An 18,801-nucleotide genomic window follows, 5' to 3' on the forward strand; every position below is an offset into this window, starting at 1 on the left:
CTCCTGCCTCATGGGACTACAGGAGCACGCCTCCATGCCTGGCTAATTTTTGTATTTTTTGTAGAGACGGGGTTTTGCCATGATGCCCAGGCTGGTCTCAAACTCCTGGGCTCAAGCAATCCTCCTGCCTTGGCCTCCCAGAGTGCTGGGATTATAGGCTTGAGCCAGTGCGCCAGGCCTTAATATTTTTAATATATGTAGGTGTGTGGTTGTTCACAGCTACTTCTCACTGTGAACCACAATCAGAAAAAGCTTTGATAATTACTGGATTCAAGGTTGGTGAGGGCGGGGAAGGCTGGGGGCTACTTTAGAAGGGGTGGTCAGAGGAGTGAGCTGTTTTGTGTTGGTTCCCTGAAAGCAGAGCCTGAAAGAGGGATCTGGGTGCATGTGACTTCACTGAGGAGACTCAGAAGACAGGGGGTGAGAGCAGTGGGAAGAGGCAGAGCAAGCTTGAGCAAGGATGAACTCTCAGCCTCAGCTAGATCTCGCCGGGCCCTGGAGCATAAACTGCATCACACAGTGGTCCTGCTTGAGGCCAAGGGGCCAGTCTTCATCCTCCCATGGCAGGGAGTAACTGGCAGTGGGCCACTGATGATGGAAGAGAGGGTGCAGATAATATAGATCCTATACGGTCAAGGTCAATTCTCTAGGAAAAGAGGGGAGCCGGGCACCATTAGCAGCCTACCTTGCAGCAGCTGGAGAAAGTTGCTGGTGCCCAGGAAGGGATGGGGGGTGGGCACCAACAGCATCCACTGCATAGGCCTCTTTTGTCCTAAGGGGTTCCTGAGTCTGTGAGCCCCACCACCCTCTCCTCCCTGCCACCTCCTCCCGGGGCACTGACCGAGCTCCTCCTCAGAGTGCAGGGCGGGGTCCACCAGGGCCTTGAGCTCCGTGCTCTGCAGCAGGTAGCTCTTGAGCTGGGTCATCATGGTGCGAATCTCCTGCAGCATCTCCGTGCTGGAGGTCTGGCGCGCCATCATCTCCAGGCTGTACACCTTATAGTCCTGCACCAGGCTGCCAAAGTACGAGGTCTTGTCCTGCGCCAGCTCCACCACCTTCTTGTACAGCTTGCGGTTGTTGGAGAGGAAAGCGTGGAACATGCTGCTGAAACTGGCAAAGCTCAGCCGGTGCCGGGCCTTGCCCAGGATCATCGAGGGCTTCTTCTTCACGCTGGGGCTGCTGAACTGCTCCAGCTCCTCCTCCGTGCTGCTAGTGGAGTAGGAGTCCTGGTCGGTGGCCGTGACAGACGCCCCCAAGCTATCTGAGAGGGAGGCCAGGGAGCCCTTGAACTCTGGAGAGCTCTGGGAATGGGCAGTGGCCTGGGCCTGAGGGTGCTGAGTCCCAGCCTGAGAAGCAGGGCTTTGGCCCTCTCTGGGTGGACCCGGCGTGGGTGTCTCCAAGGCCATCGCCTGTGTGCAGAGCTCAGCGTTCTCTAAGGGAGCTGGGAGGGTCGAGGCCAGTTGTCGAGAGATCCGTTTCTTCCTGGGGGGTGGGACTGGGGGTTGTTTGGCCTTCCTGGGCAGCTCCGGCATGTTGTCAGGATCGCTGGCTTTCGCCTCTGTGTCCTGGCCTTGCTCCGTGCTCCCCCGGGGCGTGTCCTCAGGGCTGTCTGAGGTCCCTTGGGGAGGCAGGCTGAGCTGGTCCCCCTCTGCCGCCATCCCCGGACTTTGGTCTTCTAAGGACACCCTCTCAGAAACGCGGCGTCTGGGAGGGGCAGTGGGAAGGTTCTTCTTCGCAGGCAGTGGCGGGGGGGAGGCCTGCTGCAAGGGACCGGAGGCTGCCCCTGGTTTCATCCCTTCCTCCCTGAGGGGGCCCAGGCCTGCAGTGGGGCATGGGAGTCTCTCACAGGCCGTCATGGGCGGCTGGCTCGGATGGTCTGGGGGACCTGGGGCATGGGGTGTGACGTGGGGGGAAGGCACTGGGGGAGAGGTGGGCAAAGGACAGGCAGGGGCGGGTGCAGAAGCAGGGAGCAGAGGGGGCTGGGCTAGGCTGGAGGGCTGCAGGGGCAGCACTGGGGGAGGAGGTGGTGGGCGGCGTGGGGCCCACCTGGAGGTGGGCGAGGTAGTATCAGACGTGGGTGGCAAGGGGTGTGCAGGGCAGCTTCCAAGAGGTGGCTGGTCGGTGGGCAGGGCGCTGCTGCAGTCCTCGATGAAAACAGGATTCACAAACCACAGGCGGTCATTTCCTACCGACAGCTCGATTTCACAGGCACAGTTTGCGTCATGGGCTGTGGGCCTGAGGCTGGAGACTTGCGGGGATCCGGGGGCCCGGTCTCTTGGAGGCTCTGCTGGCTTCCCTCTTTCTTGTGGAGGATTCAGCGAGGAGTCCCAGAAACCTGTGGAAGCAAGAGAGGGGCAGGTGGTCAGTCTGTGCCAGGGACTAGGTGTTGCTGTGCTGGGCAGGGTCTGTGGGCGGGGTCCGTGGTGGGGTGGGGCAGGACCGTGGGAGGGCTGTTCAAGGCATTCGCTTCACTACTCCGGGGTTGTTTTCCCCTCTTGGACGCTTTTAAACCTCTCCCACCACTTCCTGCCTCGAGAGGGGAAGCCCCACTCAGTCCTCCCCAGCAGTGTGGGGTGGGGCCGGGGGTAATGTGACAGGCTCAGCTTCAGGTCTCTTCCTTGGTGTGACAGCCCACCTCGGCGGGCATTGATGACACAGGGTGTGGGGTGACAACACTGTGCTCTGGAGCCGTGGGGAAGGCATGGTGAGGGCACAAGGGATGGAAGGCCCGGAACTCCTGCAGCCAACCAGCTGGGTGCTCTGGGGCAGGTGGTTTGACCTTCCTGGGCCTCAGTCTAGTCATCCCTAAAATGGGGTCACAATGGTGCACACATCACAGGTGTGCGAGGAGTCAGGAATACTGGGCCTGTTTTGGCCCCCATGGTTTTTTATTTTTATTTTTATTTTTTGAGACAGAGTCTCGCCCTCTTGCCCAGGCTGGAGTGCAGTGGCACGATCTTGGCTCACTGCCAGCTCCGCCTCCCAGGTTCACACCATTCTCCTGCCTCAGCCTCCCAAGTAGCTGGGACTACAGGAGCCCACCACCATGCCCGGCTAATTCTTTTGATTTTTAGTAGAGACGGGGTTTCACTGTATTAGCCAGGATGGTCTCGATCTCCTGACCTCGTGATCCACCCGCCTCAGCCTCCCAAAGTGCTGGGATTACAGGCGTGAGCCACTGCGCCCGGCCTCCATGGTTATTATATGCGAGAAGGACACATCTATGGATTGTGGCCAGCGAGATCAGACCGGCTGTCCAAGCGGGAGCAGCCATCCACCACAAGGTGATTCTGACTCCGGTCAATCTTGAGCTTAAAATAAGAAGGTGGTCCTTTGCCATAGTCAGGGGAAGCCAAGGCTCTTGCAGCGCGGGGCTGAGTTCCAGTGCATGCCTCTCTACTGACCCAGTCCCCAGGGGCTCAGCCATGGCTGTGGCTACCGAAGCAGGCTAGGGACAGGCATTCTTGATCTGAGTGGTCTACACTGTGGCAAGCATCTGACAGAGACTCAGGACTCTCCAAAGAGCGCACAGGGATGCTACATCCTGAGAACAATTGCAGTCGGCGCGTAGGCCACCCTGTGCTCACTCAAGCTTCCTCCTGGAGAGGAACATGGGTCCCAGGTCTTGTTCAGCCTGCTAGGTTTGGAGCTGGATAGAGGATTACCCAGGCAGGTGCTGAGTTCCTTGTGAATTGGTGTGGCCAGCCTTTCACCCAGGGCTCTTTCCTCCTGGGAGGAATCCAGTCTTAAGAAAACTATGGAAAATAACATCAAGGATAATCACAGGGGCAAACATTCATGGCGTTCTTGCCATGCATGAGCCCACGGGCTACTTGCTTTACCTGGGTTATCTTGCCGACCCCTGATCATAGGCCTTGCCCCTAGTTCACAGATGAGGGTAGGAGGCTCAGAAACATGAAAGCACTCTCCCTGGGTCACCGGGCTGGGGCGTGAGGCACTGGGATTTGAGCACGTCGGGCTGGTTCTACAGCCTGTGTTTAGCCTCTGTGTTAGGCGGTCTTCCTCCATAGGAACTTGCGACACTTCCCAGATCGGTTGCTCTCCCGGCATCGGTGAGTAGCAGGGTGGCTTGCAGCCCAGAACTCAGGATGTGGCAACAGCACAACAGGCTCTTGATGTTGAAAGGAGACCTCACAAGATGGCCTGGAGCAGCCAACCGTGTGCTCGCTCTAAGAGGGGGGCACTATCAGGGATGTAGGCATTTGCCATCTTGCTGGCTGGAGTCACCAACACAATCAGGGTAAGCAGGTGCCGTCCCAGGACAAAGGGACTGAAGAAACAGACCAGAAGTGAGCTGTGTGCATCCCTCTGAGGTGCACCCCCCAGCCCTGTCCTGGGCAGATACCCTGTGTCTGGCTGCCCGAATATCACAGCCAGTGGAGAGAGGCCAGCTGTCACCACACTAGCAAGCATGGCAATCTTTTCTGTGACTCTTTCCAATGTGCAAAGCTCTGTGCCCATCACAGTCACTGAGGACATGGTGTCCAGAGCGGCCTCTCCCAGGGCCTGGGTGAGCTGCTCTTTGTGACTGCCGGGGCCCTTTGCTTTCTTGGGCAGCTCATGGCTCCTCCTTGTATGCCTCACTCTCCCAGGCACCTTGCCTCGAGTCCATACATGTCCTGGCCCCTGGAGTGACTGTTTGAAGCACTGTGCCCATGTCTACACAGGCCCAACAAAGTTGCCTCCTTGGGACTCTTCCTAGCAAGGAGAAGCAGGCAGCCAGACTGATCCCACGGTAACTGGGCAGCAGACCCACGTGTGAGCTGAGACCCCCGGTGCCCACCTCCAGACTCTTCCTGTGGGCGAAGATGGCGTCATGAGGGTAGATAATATACAGAACTGCCCACTGATGCTGGGCCACCCCATCACTGCTCACCCGGATCACAGCTGTAGCTGCCCCCTCTGCTTCATTCTCCTCCTGTGGTCCTAGGCTGGGCATACAGCAGGCCCTTGGAGGCTCTTTGTTGAGAATCACGTTCAACCCTTTAGCCTGGCATTTGAGGCTGCAGGACCTGGCCCCTGAACATTTTCTCTGGCATCATCTCCCGAGTCTTTACTCCACTCTATCTGCCGTTCACTTCTTCCTCAACATGCCACGCACTGCCCCACCAGCAGGCCTTGGCTAATGCTATTCCCTCTGCGTGGAATTCTTTTCCCACCCTCTCCAGCTGGCAAACGCTTACTTGTCCTTCAAGGCTCAGGTCAAATGCGACCTGTCTGGTAGTGCCTCCCCGATGCGCTCAGGCCTTGCCCACCCCGCCTGTGTTCCTGCAGTGACCATCACTGGGACTGTAATTCTCTGTTTTTGCCGGACTTTCCCACCAGACTCAGAGCTTCCAGAAGGCAGTCAAATGCTTCAGCTATCTGAGTATTCCCAGCACCTGAGATAGTGCTTGGCCCAGAGCGGGGGCCCAGTGTCAGCCCCTTGGCACCCATGAATGGATTAGCTTAGCCGGAGCGGGGAGTCAGGCCTCTGAGGAAGGGGACACAGGCAAGGTTAGTTTCAATGGCAAGATGGGGACAACCTAAGCCATGGGAGGATGTGTAAAGACAAGACAGTGAGAGGAGGAGGGCAGGAAGGAGGGCAGAGGAGCCCCATAAGCGGATGGGCCACCAGCCGGGCAGCCTGCCACGGGACAGGATGGGTCCATTAGGCACAGAACACAAGAGTACATTTCCCATTGCTCAGGTGTGGATTTTGGCAGGAACAGAGCAGATATGGATTCAGGCAAATAGGCTCTCGGCCTGGGCACCTGGGACACAGCTTCACTGACCCAAGACAGGCCTGGGGTTTGCGCCATGTCAGGGCAAAGGTCTCAAAGCCAATGCGACTCCAAGGAGTGGGGGAAGCCAGGAGCTAAAGGGCTGCATCCTAGGGTCTTGGGGCCTCTTAGGGAACCACAGTGGCATGACAGGGCTTTATGGTCCAAAAAAAAAAAAAAAAAAAAAAAAGGAAGTGAGTAACTTTCTCTGCAGCCTGCAGAACACCAAGGCCAGGGGAGAAACGGAACCCTATGTCATGCAATCCTAGTGGTTTGGTCGGCAAAGCTGTGGGGTCCAATCCCCAGGGGCGCCATACCAAGCCTTGGCTCTGCTGCGGCAGTTCCCCTAAAGAAGAGCCCATCCTTGCCCTGGCCTCAGACTGAGGCCACGATTTTGCTGGCCCCGAGGCCTGTTGAGCGTTGGCTGGGGACACCTCTTACCAGATGCCCACTCTTTCTATCCTCAGAGAACCTGGGCCACGTCACAGGCTGGGCTGCAGGTCCTGAGGGCAACTTCAGACTCTACCCCTGGGGAGCTTGGGGCTAGCGGCAGGACAGGAAGGGGAGGAGTCAAGGCAGCAAAGTGCCACAGAAACACTAAAAAATCCAATGAGGTCAGTGAATAAATATTCATGTGGCATCCCAAAGACAGAGGCTGTTGTACATACAAAGTCAAGTTTTCAATGAATTATTAATAACTAGGAAAATGCTCATCATCTGATGTAAAGGAAAAAGCAAGTTACAAGCAAACTTGGAAGAGCCACAGAACAGACGCCTTTCCTAAACATATTTTTAAAGTATTGAACACACACACACTGTAACATGTTTGAAAACCACTGCGAGTAATCCCTATTCTCTAAATTCCTTTGACACTTGTAATCAACGGCTGAATATAGCTGAGTGCTGAATTGTTCCTCCTTATGTTAGTTTTCTGGCCTCGACTAACTGGTAAGCTTTTAAAGTCCGAGATTACACTTTATATAGCCTGCACTTTTGAACGCTGGCTTTTCCAAGTCCGAATTTGGACTTTCTTACGTCGGCTCACGAAGGCACACTGTGAGCCATCACATGGCACTTGGCCTGCAAGTCAATAGCTGAGTTTCAGCAACATCATCCCTATCTCAACAGCAGGCCTGGTGCAACTTTTGATTATTTGTTGCATTCTTCTCATAGGAAAATGAGTGGCATGCCAAAAAAATAAAACTGATGACACTAATGACAAGAAACACATATGCCTCATGAACTTCCTAGAACAACAAGATCGTTCAGCTGACTGGAAACCCAGGAAATCTTTAGCCTTAACTAGATAATCCTTGGCTCTGGGCTCTAGGGAAAAAAGTAGAAGTCACAAATATATTCGCACAAAATCAGAAGGCAAGAAACCAAAACTGTATTTTCAGTTGCGTCTAGGTGTATCAAGGAAAAGAAACTGGAAGGAAACACACCCTGAACTTGCAAGAGTGGTGAGTTTATGCGTGGTTTTCATCCTCAGCCTGTTCTGGTCTTGTCAGTTAAAAACAAACACACACGGCTGGGCGCTGTGGCTCATGCCTGTAATCCCAGCACTTTGGGAGGCTGAGGCGGGCCAGATCATCTGAGGTCAGGAGTTTGAGACCAGCCTGGACAACATGGTGAAACCCCATCTCTACTAAAAATACAAAAATTAGCCAGGCGTGGTGGCCAGTGCCTGTAATCCCAGCTACTCGGGAGGCTGAGGCTGGAGAATCGCTTAAAACCGTGAGGCGGAGGTAGCAGTGAGCTGAGATCGTGCCACTGCACTCCAGCCTGGGCAAAAGAGCGAGACTCCATCTCAAACGACAAAAAGAGTGAGACTCCATCTCAGAGGGTCCCTGGTGTCCTTTCTCTGAGTCTCTTTTTTATGCTAGTTTGAGTGGGTTTCACTTCTTTTCCACCAAAGTCCCTTCCTAGAACAATGTGTGACATGCCAGACACAACAAACAGACACAACATGCTTGACTTTTATTATAAGACAAAAAGGTGTCATAAGAAAAAGCAGCACATGGCGGGCATGTGGAGGGCATGGTGCAGAGGGTGGGGCCCACTACCCTGCCTATTCCAATGCCAAATCCAGGCTTCCTTGGCAAAAGCGTGCCATGCTGTTTTCCACTGGAGGCACAGCAAGTAGAGGAAAGGGTTGAGGGGTGGGAAGTGGTGAGCAAGGCTGGCTGAGAATCAGGGCACAGTGCAGGCAGAGCACGGAGTTCAAACTCAGCAAGCCCTGAGTGTGAATTCAGCTTTTGTTTACATTCCAAAATGAGGAAAGCCCTTTAGTTGATCTCTCTTTCTCTCTCTGGATAACAGCTTTATTGAGACATCACTCACATACCACAAGAGTTCACTCATTTAAAAAACACGCCTGTGTTTTTCAGTATATTCATCAAGTTGTGCAACTCTCACCACAATCAATTTTAGAGTACTTTTTTTTTCTTTTTTTAAGACAGAGTCTCGTTCTGTCACCCAGGCTGGAGTGCAATGGCATGATCTTGGCTCACTGCAACCTCCACTTCCTGAGTTCAAGTGGTTCTCCTGCCGTAGCCTCCTGAGTAGCTGGGATTATAGGCATATGCCACCACACCCGGCTAATTTTTATATTTTTAGTAAAGATGGGGTTTTACCATGTTGTCCAGGCTGATCTCGAACTCCTGGCCTCGTGATCCGCCTGCCTTGACCTCCCAAAGTTCTGGGATTACAGGCGTGAGCCACGGCACCCGGCCCTTAGAGCATTTTGTATCACCCCAAAAGAAACCCCATGCCTATTAAGCAGTCACTCTCCATTCCCCTTTCCATCCAGCCCCTGGCAATCGCTAATCTGCTTTCTGTCTCTATGGATTTGCCTATTCTAGACATTTTATTCAAATGGAACTGTAGCATATGTGGTCTTTTGTATCAGCTCCCTTCACTTAGCATGTTTTCTAGGTTATTCCATGCGGCACCATGTGTCAGTCCCTGCACTTCATTCCTTTTTATAGCTGAATAAACACTTCAGACTCCTTAACTTTCCATTTCCTTATCTGTAAAACGGGCTTTTATGTGAATAAATGAGATAATGTATGTGTGGGCATGTGGCAATGAATTTGCCTCCCATTGTCCTTTTGGTCTTCCCTGAAATGCTGACTATACAAGGTAACCCCTGGCTCACAGGGCCTCAGCACTAGGCTGGCCAGGGATCATCTGGATTCTCCTTGGACAATCTGAATGAAGAACAGTGGTCAGGTAGGGCTGTGAGCTGAGTCAGAGCCCTGCTGGTCGGGGAAGCAGGGGAGTAGGAATCTGAGTCAGCAAGGAGGCCATGTACAGGGAGCAAGGGGCTGGCATGTGTGACAGAGCAGCTGCGGTCACCCACAAAGCCCGGCTAACCCTCCATCTCCATTTCTCAGAGGGTCCCTGGTGTCCTTTCTCTGAGTCTCTTTTTTATGCTAGTTTGAGTGGGTTTCACTTCTTTTCCACCAAAGTCCCTTCCTAGAACAATGTGTGACATGCCAGACACAATGCCTGGTGTGTCAGGGCCCTTGACAAATGCTGCACTTTCCATATTTACTATCACTATTTCATATGAAGGTTGGCAGGGCCCAAGCCTGCCCATGCCAGGGCCAAGGTCTCTGGCCTTTGATAGGATGTGCTCCTTCGGCTCTGGGTCTCTAGCCATTCGAGAGATGACTGTAAAGTGAACCTTTCCTTGGCTCCAGGGAAAAATGATTGTGGTGAGTTTGGCTTCATGTCTTTCAGCACTTGGGGACACCAGGTCTACACAGATCCCTTGAGCTCTTAAGCTGCAACACACTCAGCTTCCATTTAAATCCTGTTCTCAAGGAACTAAGTGCTGACGATGAATCTGAACTACTGTTGGCTTCCCAAATGGAAATCTCCCTTCTCCACTTCCTCCTTGTACCTGAGATCAAATTCTCCGAGGAGAGAAGGCCTTGTCTATTCCAGAAAGGAATGCAGTTCTTCCAGGAGGAACATCTCCCTTAATGCAAAAACCGTGTTCCTAGGCCTTAGGAGAAGCTGCACTCTTGCAGGTGAGAGGAACCTGTAGGGAGTCTCCCGGCAGTCAGTCCTAGGGACGCCTAAACCCCATAGTGGGGTCAAGAGGTGCAGCAATGTGTCATAGACTGAGGCCATGCATCCCACTTACTCTACCAACATGGCCTGCAAACTGGCCACTGACTGCTCGTTGCAAAAACAACAGAGAAGGTGGGGAGGTGCAGCTGAGGAGCAGTAGAAAAGCTGTGCTCAGAGACAGAAAGCCCTTGGTACAAATCCTGTCTGGGGCACTTTACAGGTGTGAGCCACCACGCCCAGTCCTGAGGATTTCTTCAGGGAAAAGTGGAGCATGTTTCATGTAGCTGGTCAAGAACCGCTGAGGACAGAAAGCCTTTGGTGCAAATCTTGTCTGGGGCATGTTAGACAAGTTTCCCAGCGGGGCTAAAACTTGGTGTTCTAACTTCTTTTTTTTTTTTTTTTTTTGAGGCAGAGTCTCAGTGTGTTGCCCAGGCTGGAGTGCAGTGGGGCAATCTCAGCTCACTGCAACCTCCGCCTCCCAGGTTCAAGCAATTCTCCTGCCTCAGCCTCCAGAGTAGCTGGGATTACAGGCACACGCCATTACGCCCAGCTAATTTTTGTATTTTTAGTAGAGATGAGGTTTCACCATATTGGCCAGGCTGATCTTGAACTCCTGACTTCAGGTGATCCCCCCGCCTCGGTCTCCCAAATTGCTGAGATTATAGGCATGAGCCACCGCGCCCGGTCAGTGTTCTATCTTTAAAATGCACAAAAATGACATAAGACAATGCCAAGTGCTCTGCAATGGTCGGCGTCATTGAACCCCTAGGGGGAGGTCATCCGCACCTTACAAAAGTGCAAATTACAAAACTGTCACCTGTCCCACATCCAAGATCCTGGGAGGGTAAGAGCCCAACAACTAAATTCTGGGAAGCAAAGTTTAATAGCAAGTTTATTCCCAATAGCAACTGAAAACTTGCCCTTAGGGTTATAACTGGGTAAATTAGACCTAGAAGAATTTGGATAAAGAGTTAAGAGGCGGCTGAGTGTGGTGGCTCATGCCTGTAATCCCAGCACTTTGGGAGGCTGAGGCAGATGGATCATGAGGTCAGGAGTTCAAGATCAGCCTGACCAATATGGTGAAACCCCGTCTCTACTAAAAATACAAAAATTAGCCGGGCATGGTGGCACACGCCTGTAGTCCCAGCTACTTGGGAGCCTGAGGCAGGAGAATTGCTTGAACCTGGGAGGCGGAGGTTGCAGTGAGCCGAGATCGCACCACTGCATTCCAGCCTGGGGGACGGAGTATGATTCTGTCTCAAAAATAAAAAATACAAAATGTAGTTAAGAGGCACCATGAGAAGATGGCAGGTGTGGGAGCTAAATGGCCTGGGTTCATCCCAGCTCTGCCATATGCTGTGTGACACTGGACATGACTTAACGTCTTGTGCCTCAGTTTCCTCTGCCATAGAAGGGGAATTAAAATAATAGTACTCGCTTTATAGGACTGTTTGAAGCTGCGCTGAGCCAATGGCAGCTAAAGGAGTTAGAACGCAGTCATTGCTCATGGAGCGCGAACACCCAAGGACCAGAACTCCTCCTGCTTCCCGGCCCCTGCCCATGGCTGCCTTGTGGTATCTCTTGCATTGCTGCCCCTGATGGGCCCCTCTGAGCGGTGAACAGTGGCCTGGCTTGGGAACCAAGGGGTGTCTTCTTTGATCCCAGGTCTGCCCCTCACTTCCTCTGTGACCTGGTTCTGCCCTCTGGGTCACTGTTTCTTCCATTCCATCAACACTGGTGAACAAGGCACCAATGCTCAGCCCCATGGAGCACAGTGTCCTATGCATGGTTGAGTTTTACTAAAGATTGTTGATGAACTGCTTTGTTCGTAAATGTGACCTGGCGGCCCCAGGTTAAGGTCTGGGGCCTGCAGTGGCTTCTAAGCCGCTGTGTGGAACACGCTCTCCCTTTCCCTGTAAGAAATTCTCAGGGCCGGGCACAGTGGCTCACACCTGTCATTCCAGTACTTTGGGAGGCCAAGGTGGGAGGATCGCTTGGGGCCAGGAGTTTGAAACCAGCCTGGGCAACATGGAGAGACCGTGTCAAAATATAAGAAATTAACCAGGCATGGTGGTGTGCGCCTATAGTCCCAGCTACTCAGGAGGTGAAGGTGTAAGGATCACCTGAGCCTGGGAAGTTGGGGCTGGGCTGAGCCATGATCATGCCACTGTACTCCAACCTGGGCAACAGAGTGAGACCCTGTTTCAAAAAAAAAAAAAAGAAAAGAAAAGAAAAGAAAAAGAAAAAAATTTATCTGCTCCTAACACACTGAAAGAGGCAGGTGGCCTGGCCTCTCAGCAGCTACAGACTTGGCATGCTTGGGCTTCCTGAGCACCAGCGAGGTGAGGCCCTAGTTCTAGGTGGGCACCTGCTGACTGCATCCCTGTAGGGTGCTTGGCATCGCCTGTACATGAGAAGAGCTCACTAAATGTGAGTTCATTTTGTAATTATGTGAAAGGGCTGGGGTCAGACACATCCTGTCCTCTCTCCCCTTCCTCTTTTCCTCTCCCTGTTTACCCCTCAGGAACTCGGAAGGGTGGGGTGGGGCATGCTTAGGGTCAGTTGTTTGGGCACAGGACAGGCCCCCGTGAGGGCCACACTCAAGTTCATGGTCACATTCATGCTGCTTTTCCAACCGATGAGGGGCCAGGGCTGTGGTGGCTGCCAGATCCAGCTCTCTGGCCCCTACTCAGAAGGGCCCTGGGGTTGAACACGGCTTCTCCCAGGACCACACCAGCCTCTCTGGTCCTAACCAGGCCCTGCTCCCTTAGACCAAACGTGACTGGGCCTCAGGGCGTCCTGGGCAGCTGATAGAGGCGACTCTTCAGAAACGCCTCTGTCCATCTCCCTGGTACGCGGCTCGGCAGCCTGAGGCAGGGGTGTGGTGGTCCCATGGGAGCTGGGACTCAGGCTGTCTTTCTGCACAGGCGGCCCCTGGGGCAATCCTAGGGCCCCAGTTCCTAGTGCCCCACCAGCTCCCCTGGCCCCTTGGAGAGGACTCACCCAGACCCAGGTTGGCGATGGTCTCAAGGTCCGTGAAGCTGCTGGCCTCGAGGATGGCCTGGGGCAGCCGCAGTGTGAAGGGCAGTAAGTCTCTGTGAAGACACGAGGGGGCGGAAGTCATGTCTGGGGCCACTGTGTCCATTCCCAGCCTCCACAAAGGAAGAGCCCTGGCAATCTCTGCTGGCTGCCGGGGTCTCCATACATCCTGGAAGCTTCCCTGGAGCTGAGGGGCAGACTCTGAGGTGGAAGGAGCATCCAGTCAACTCTAGGTCCTGAGCCAGCACCAGGGACCCAGAGAGGTGGAGACCCTCCTCAGGAGTTGGGGGGCGGAGTCACTGCTGCTTCTTAGTTTTCCTGGCCTGCTGAGCCCAGGCCAGCTCCTCTAAAGGCATTCTTTAGGGTAAAGTGAGTGGCCCACTCCTCCCTGCCCTCTGACTTTGCTGGTACACACTGAGATGTGCAGCGAGCACACAGTCAGGCATCTCCCAGCAAATGCACAGTCAGGCAGCCCCTGACGAACACACGGTCAGGCATCTCCCTGCAAATGCACAGTCAGGCAGCCCCTGACGAACACGATGAACACACAGTCAGGCATCTCCCAACAAACGCAGAGTCAAGAAGCCCCCGACGAACGCACGGTCAGGCATCTCCCAGCAAACGCGCAGTCAGGCAGCCCCCGAAGAACACGATTAACACACAGTCAGGCATCTCCCAGCAAACGCACAGTCAGGCAGCCCCCGACGAACGCACAGTCAGGCATCTCCCGGCAAACGCACAGTCAGGCAGGTTCATCTCATGGCTTTGGTCACAATAGGGAACTGTTCAGGATTCCCTCCAGAGATCTTCCAGAAGGAGTTCGGACTGTTGGGAAACAGAGGCCCAGAAAGGAAAAGGGATGGCCAGGCCACGTGGTAGTTGAAGACACTGTGTGCTGAGCCCAGGGCTCCTGACTTTTGGCCCAAGGCTGTTTCACAGGGTCAGGAAGGGGAATGTGGCACTGCCAGGGCCCCAAGATGGGTGGTCCCGATTCTATGTTTCTTCCTAGTGTTTAAGGCCTGGGGACCCCCTTTCCAGCCATGTCTCCCGCTCCTTCCTCATTATCCCACCTGCCCTGTTCTCTGAGGCCATTTCCCCCTCTGTGAAGACAGGAATGGATGCGAGAGTGCCCAGCGTGGTTATCAAGACCTGGCAGCCACCACTATTTTCTTCACAACCTGTGCTACCCTCCCTTGCTCATGCTTCGTCCACTTTCTCCCCAAATCCTGATGCCCACTGAAATCCCATCATCCATCATTTGCTGAGCCTCCCACCATGGCCTCAGCCAGAGCTACCTCCTCCCTGGGGTCTTCGTGGCTTTGCTGTCTGCAACTCATCCTCCTGGCGACATGAGGCTGGGAGCCCTGGGAGCTCCTGGAATGGGTGGGGGCTGCCTTCCGGGTTTCCGAAGCCCCGCAGTGCTTAGCACTCACCCTGAGGCTCCAAGGCCATTTGCTGAACAGACCCAGCCAAACTCAGGAGCTGAGCCGGAGGCATAGCAGAACAGAGACGGCCTGGGATGGGGCTGGCCCCTGCTGGGGCACCTCTGCTCAGCGATGTCAGCTTCTGTGTCCTCCCAGGTGCCCCCATGGCCTCTTGGGAAGCGCTTCGATGGAGCTGGGACACTTGTGTTTACAGAAGAGTAGGACAGGACAGGCTGTGGCACAGGTTCTGGGCCCTTTTCTCAGGTCTTGGGGGTGGCCTTGGGCTTCTCCACTGTCAAATGGGCTGGGGACCAGTCAGTTGACGTTGGCATCTTCTGTCATTGTTGTGCGATTCTGCTGCAACCCAAGGTCTTCTGATGGCCAGACTGGATGGGCCCTCAGTGCTGCACTCCCATCTCAGGCCCTGGCCCGCCACCACTAACCCCAGCTCAAATTCTGAAGGGTAGCAACATTCATCCCAAGTTGCCTCAGTTTACTTCGGTTACCTGGTGGCCTATCAGTGGGGTTTCCAATGGTTCCTCCATCGCCGTGAGTATCACAGTGGCCAGCAGAGGCTGCTCAGCTCATCTGTGCCACCCCGTGACTGCCAGGACAGCCTCCTGCCACCTCATCATTCTACTCAGTCCGCTGCAGTTGCAGCTGCAGTCACACCCCAGACTCGAATCCCAGCATCCAGGGTCTCCCCCGGTCTGGCCTTGCTCTGCCTTTCTGGCTTGCTCCCCAACATCTGCTCTCCACAGTCCCTTCCCCACACTCGGGGGCCTCCTGCTGGCTCCCAAGTGATCACGCTCAAGTTCCTCCAGTGGGTGTTCCCCACTCATTTCCCATCTCTGAGCTTACACATAGAGGGAACAGTCCCTCATCCCCACCACCTACATCTACGATTCTACACATCCTTCAAGGCCACACCATGGACTCTTCTTCCTCCATGACCTGGGGTTCAAGGGTCTCATGCGACTCTGCTTCTCCACATCCCATCCAATTCGCCACTGCACCCAGGGGCAGCTTCTTCCATCCAGAGGAAAGCACACACAGGATGTGGGTGTTTGCTGGGCATCTACTATGTGTCAGGTGTGGGGCTAGGTGTTTCGGAGGTTTTAAGTGATATTCGTACTAAATCACAGGCACCCTGAGGGCAGGCATTAGTACCTCTGTTTTCCAGGGGACACAGGGGCTCAGGGAGGTTGAGGGACTCACCCAAGACCCCCCAGCCAGTAGTAAGTTTCTGACAGAAACATTAAAACATGTAAAAATCTATACCAATATAAAATTTGATTATCTACAGGGCAAAACTTTCAATCAGTATCACAAATCATCCACTACATTTTTTTTTTAAAGGAAAGGGAACTATCACTTGTTAAGCTTTATCAATCACTCACCAAGAGCTTTCCCTGTTATCCCACTTAACCCTTGAAGCAATCCTGTGATGTAAGTGCTATTGTCAACATTTGTTAAAATGTTGGATTTTTGTTTTAATTAGAAAAGAAAAACAGATTTATTGTAGTCAAAGTCATATAATACAAAAGTGCTTAAAATGTGCAGGTCCTCCATTTTCCAGAGGGTCCTGCTGTCTATCCCAGGGGTCCCCAACCCCCAGGCCACAGACTGGTGTCAGGCCATGGCCTGTTAGGAACCGAGTTGCACAGCAGAAGGTGAGCAGCGGGCCAGTGAGCAAAGCTTCACCTGTCTTGACAGCCGCTCCCCATCCTCGCATTACCGCCTGAGCTCCACCTCCAGCCAGATCAGCGGCAGCATTTGTTTCTCATAGGAGCACAAACTCTATTGTGAACTATGTGAGTGAGGGGTCTAGGTTTTGTGCTCCTTCTGAGACTCTATGCCTAATGATCTGTCTTTGTCTCCCATCACCTCCAAATGGGACCATCTAGTTGCAGGAGAACGAGCTCAGGCTCCCACTGGTACTACATCATGGTGAGTTGTATAATTATTTCATTGTATATTTCAATGTAATAGTGAAAGAAATAAAGTGCACAATAAATGTAATGTGCTTGAATCTTCCCGAAACCATCCCCACCCCATCCCTGGCCCATGGAAAAACTGTCTTCCACGGAAGTGGTCCCTGGTGCCAAAAAGGTTGGGGACTGCTGGTCTACACTCTGGAGAGTAACCTTGCTGGCCCTTCTTTAACGCACACATATGCGTGCCCAAGCACACATGTACACACGCCATTTATTTTACTATTTTTTATATATTTTTAATTTTTTTGTAGAGATAGGGTCACATTATATTGTCCAGACCTGTCTTGAACTCCTGGCCTCAAGTGATCCTCCTGCCTCCGCCTCCCAAAGTGCTCGGATTACAGGTGTGAGCCACTGCGCCTGGCCGACATCACGTATTTTAAAAATGAAAATGGCACTATGTTCCATCTACTGCTCTGCAGCTTGCTTTCTTTACTGAACAGTAAAGTGATCTATATAGTGAGCAAGTCCATACATGTATACTGGAGTCTTTCTTTTTCTGTGCTGCAGAGTATCCCATGGGATAACCGTCATTTACTTAATTTTTTTTTTTCGAGATGGAGTCTCGCTCTGTCGCCCAGGCTGGAGTTCAACGGCATGATCTTGGCTCACTGTAACCTCTACCTCCTAGGTTCAAGCAGTTCTCCTGCCTCAGCCTCCTGAGTAGCTGGGATTGCAGGCATGTGCCACCGCGTCCAGCTAATTTTGTATTTTTAGTATAGTTGGGTTTTCACCACGTTGGCCAAGCTGGTCTCGAACTCCTGACCTCAGGTGATCCACACAGTGGCCTCCCAAAGTGCTGGGATTACAGGTGTGAGACGCTGTGCCTGGCCACTATTTTTCTTCTTTTGATGGTCATCCAAGCTTGCTTTCTTTCTCTCTCTCCCTCCCTCTCTCTCTTCCTGTCTTTCTCTCTCGCTCTTTCTTTCATTAATGCTAACCATTACAGAGCTTACTAAATGTCCAGGAGCAGTTTTAAGCACTTTACATATATTAGCTCTTTAAATCCTCTTACCAACTCCACGAAGCAGGTATTTTCCTTATGCTTATCTCACAGCTCCGAAGACTGGGGCACAGACAGACTAAGTGGCTTGCCCCTCTCCCACAGCTTGTAAGTGACAAAGCCTGCATCTGAATGGAGGGTTCAGGCTTGTAACCCCTAGACTACTTGTTTTCAGCAAAAAATTATTTCCTAATTGCCACTGGATCCAATTGTGCTGCAAAGAACGAATTGAGCACATCATCTTTCTGCCCTCAAGCTAGTATTCCTTTTTTCTTTTTTGAGACGGACTCTCACTCTGTTGCCCAGGCTGGAGTGCAGTGGTGTGATCTTGGCTCACTGCAACCTCCGCCTCCTGGGTTCAAGCAATTCTCCTGCCTCAGTCTCCTGAGTAGCTGGGACTACAGGTGTGCGCCACCATGCCCGGCTAATTTTTGTATTTTTTTAGTAGAGACGGGCTTTCTCTGTGTTGGCCAGGCTGGTCTCAAACACCTAACCTCAAGTGATCTACCTGCCTCAGCCTCCCAAAGTGCTGGGATTACAGGTGTGAGCCACCACACCTGGCCTCAAGCTAGTATTTCTACCGAATAACTTCCTAGATGTGAGTGGGTCTGCTGGGCCATAAGGTAGATATATTTGGGGAAATGACGGAATTTACCAAACTGACCCCCTTTTCCCAGGCTTGCTCCCATTTACACTCCATCAATGCCTATGATGGGCTGAGAACAGCCTGTGCCGGTTCCTCCCAATTCTGTAATAAAAGACAGTAACTAAATACTCCAGTCCTCCAACCTCAGCTTCAGTGTGTCCTCATGGTGCCCTCCTGCTCTGTGACAAAGGTGGAGCCTGGAAAAACTGCCCAGTTTGGGGTCTGGAGGGCAAGTCAGTTTCATGCCTCAGTAAACATTAGCAGGGTGTGAAGATGGGTAAGGCAGGCGTTTGAAGCTGGTGCTGCCATGCACAGCTTACTCATCTCCAAATGCCGAGTCCTTAGTTCTTGGAAAATGCCAAGAAAAACCTCCAGGCAGGGTGCTGGGGTGGTGGGGCCTCCGCCTAAACATTCACTGACAACAAAAGACCAAAAGGGAACTAGACACTTGTGAGGGACTCCACTGGGGCCGCCATACCCATTTATACTCTGCAGACTGCCTGGATCAGAATCGTCTAGGGAGCTGCTAGAAATGCAGATTGCTAGGTTCCCAAGGTTCCCAACCAAGGGTGCCTAGCATCGGGTCTGGGGGTAGGCTGAGAATCCACTTTTGTTTTTTTTTCTCTTTCTGGCACCCAGGCTGGAGAGAAGTGGTGCGATCTCGGCTCACCGCAACCTCTGCGTGCTGGGTTCAAGCAATTCTCCTGTTTCAACCTCCCAAGTAGCTGGGATTACAGGTGCTGGGTTCAAGCAGTTCTCCTGCTTCAAGCTCCCAAGCAGCTGGTATTGCAGGTGCCTGCAACCACCCCCGGCTAATGTTGGTATT

At 53.0% G+C, this 18,801-nt stretch overlaps 1 protein-coding gene across 3 annotated transcripts in view; it reads right to left on the minus strand.

The window, feature by feature from the left end:
• The window catches only part of RIN3 (Ras and Rab interactor 3), a 185,471-nt gene that overhangs the window by 39,918 nt on the left and 126,752 nt on the right, over positions 1-18,801 (minus strand). For 2 of the 3 annotated variants that reach the window (XM_023205504.3, XM_023205505.2), the window contains exons 5-6: positions 12,870-12,961; positions 842-2,335 (exon numbers count right to left, since the gene is read on the minus strand). In XM_023205504.3, the coding sequence (XP_023061272.2) occupies positions 842-2,335; positions 12,870-12,961 (1,586 nt within the window). Of the gene's footprint in view, positions 1-841; positions 2,336-3,842; positions 5,870-12,869; positions 12,962-18,801 lie in introns of those variants that run through there. The other variant, XM_023205506.3, reaches the window with a different exon arrangement.

This window comes from Piliocolobus tephrosceles, chromosome 6 (genome assembly GCF_002776525.5).
Source record: "Piliocolobus tephrosceles isolate RC106 chromosome 6, ASM277652v3, whole genome shotgun sequence".
Taxonomy (NCBI): Eukaryota; Metazoa; Chordata; class Mammalia; order Primates; family Cercopithecidae; genus Piliocolobus; species Piliocolobus tephrosceles.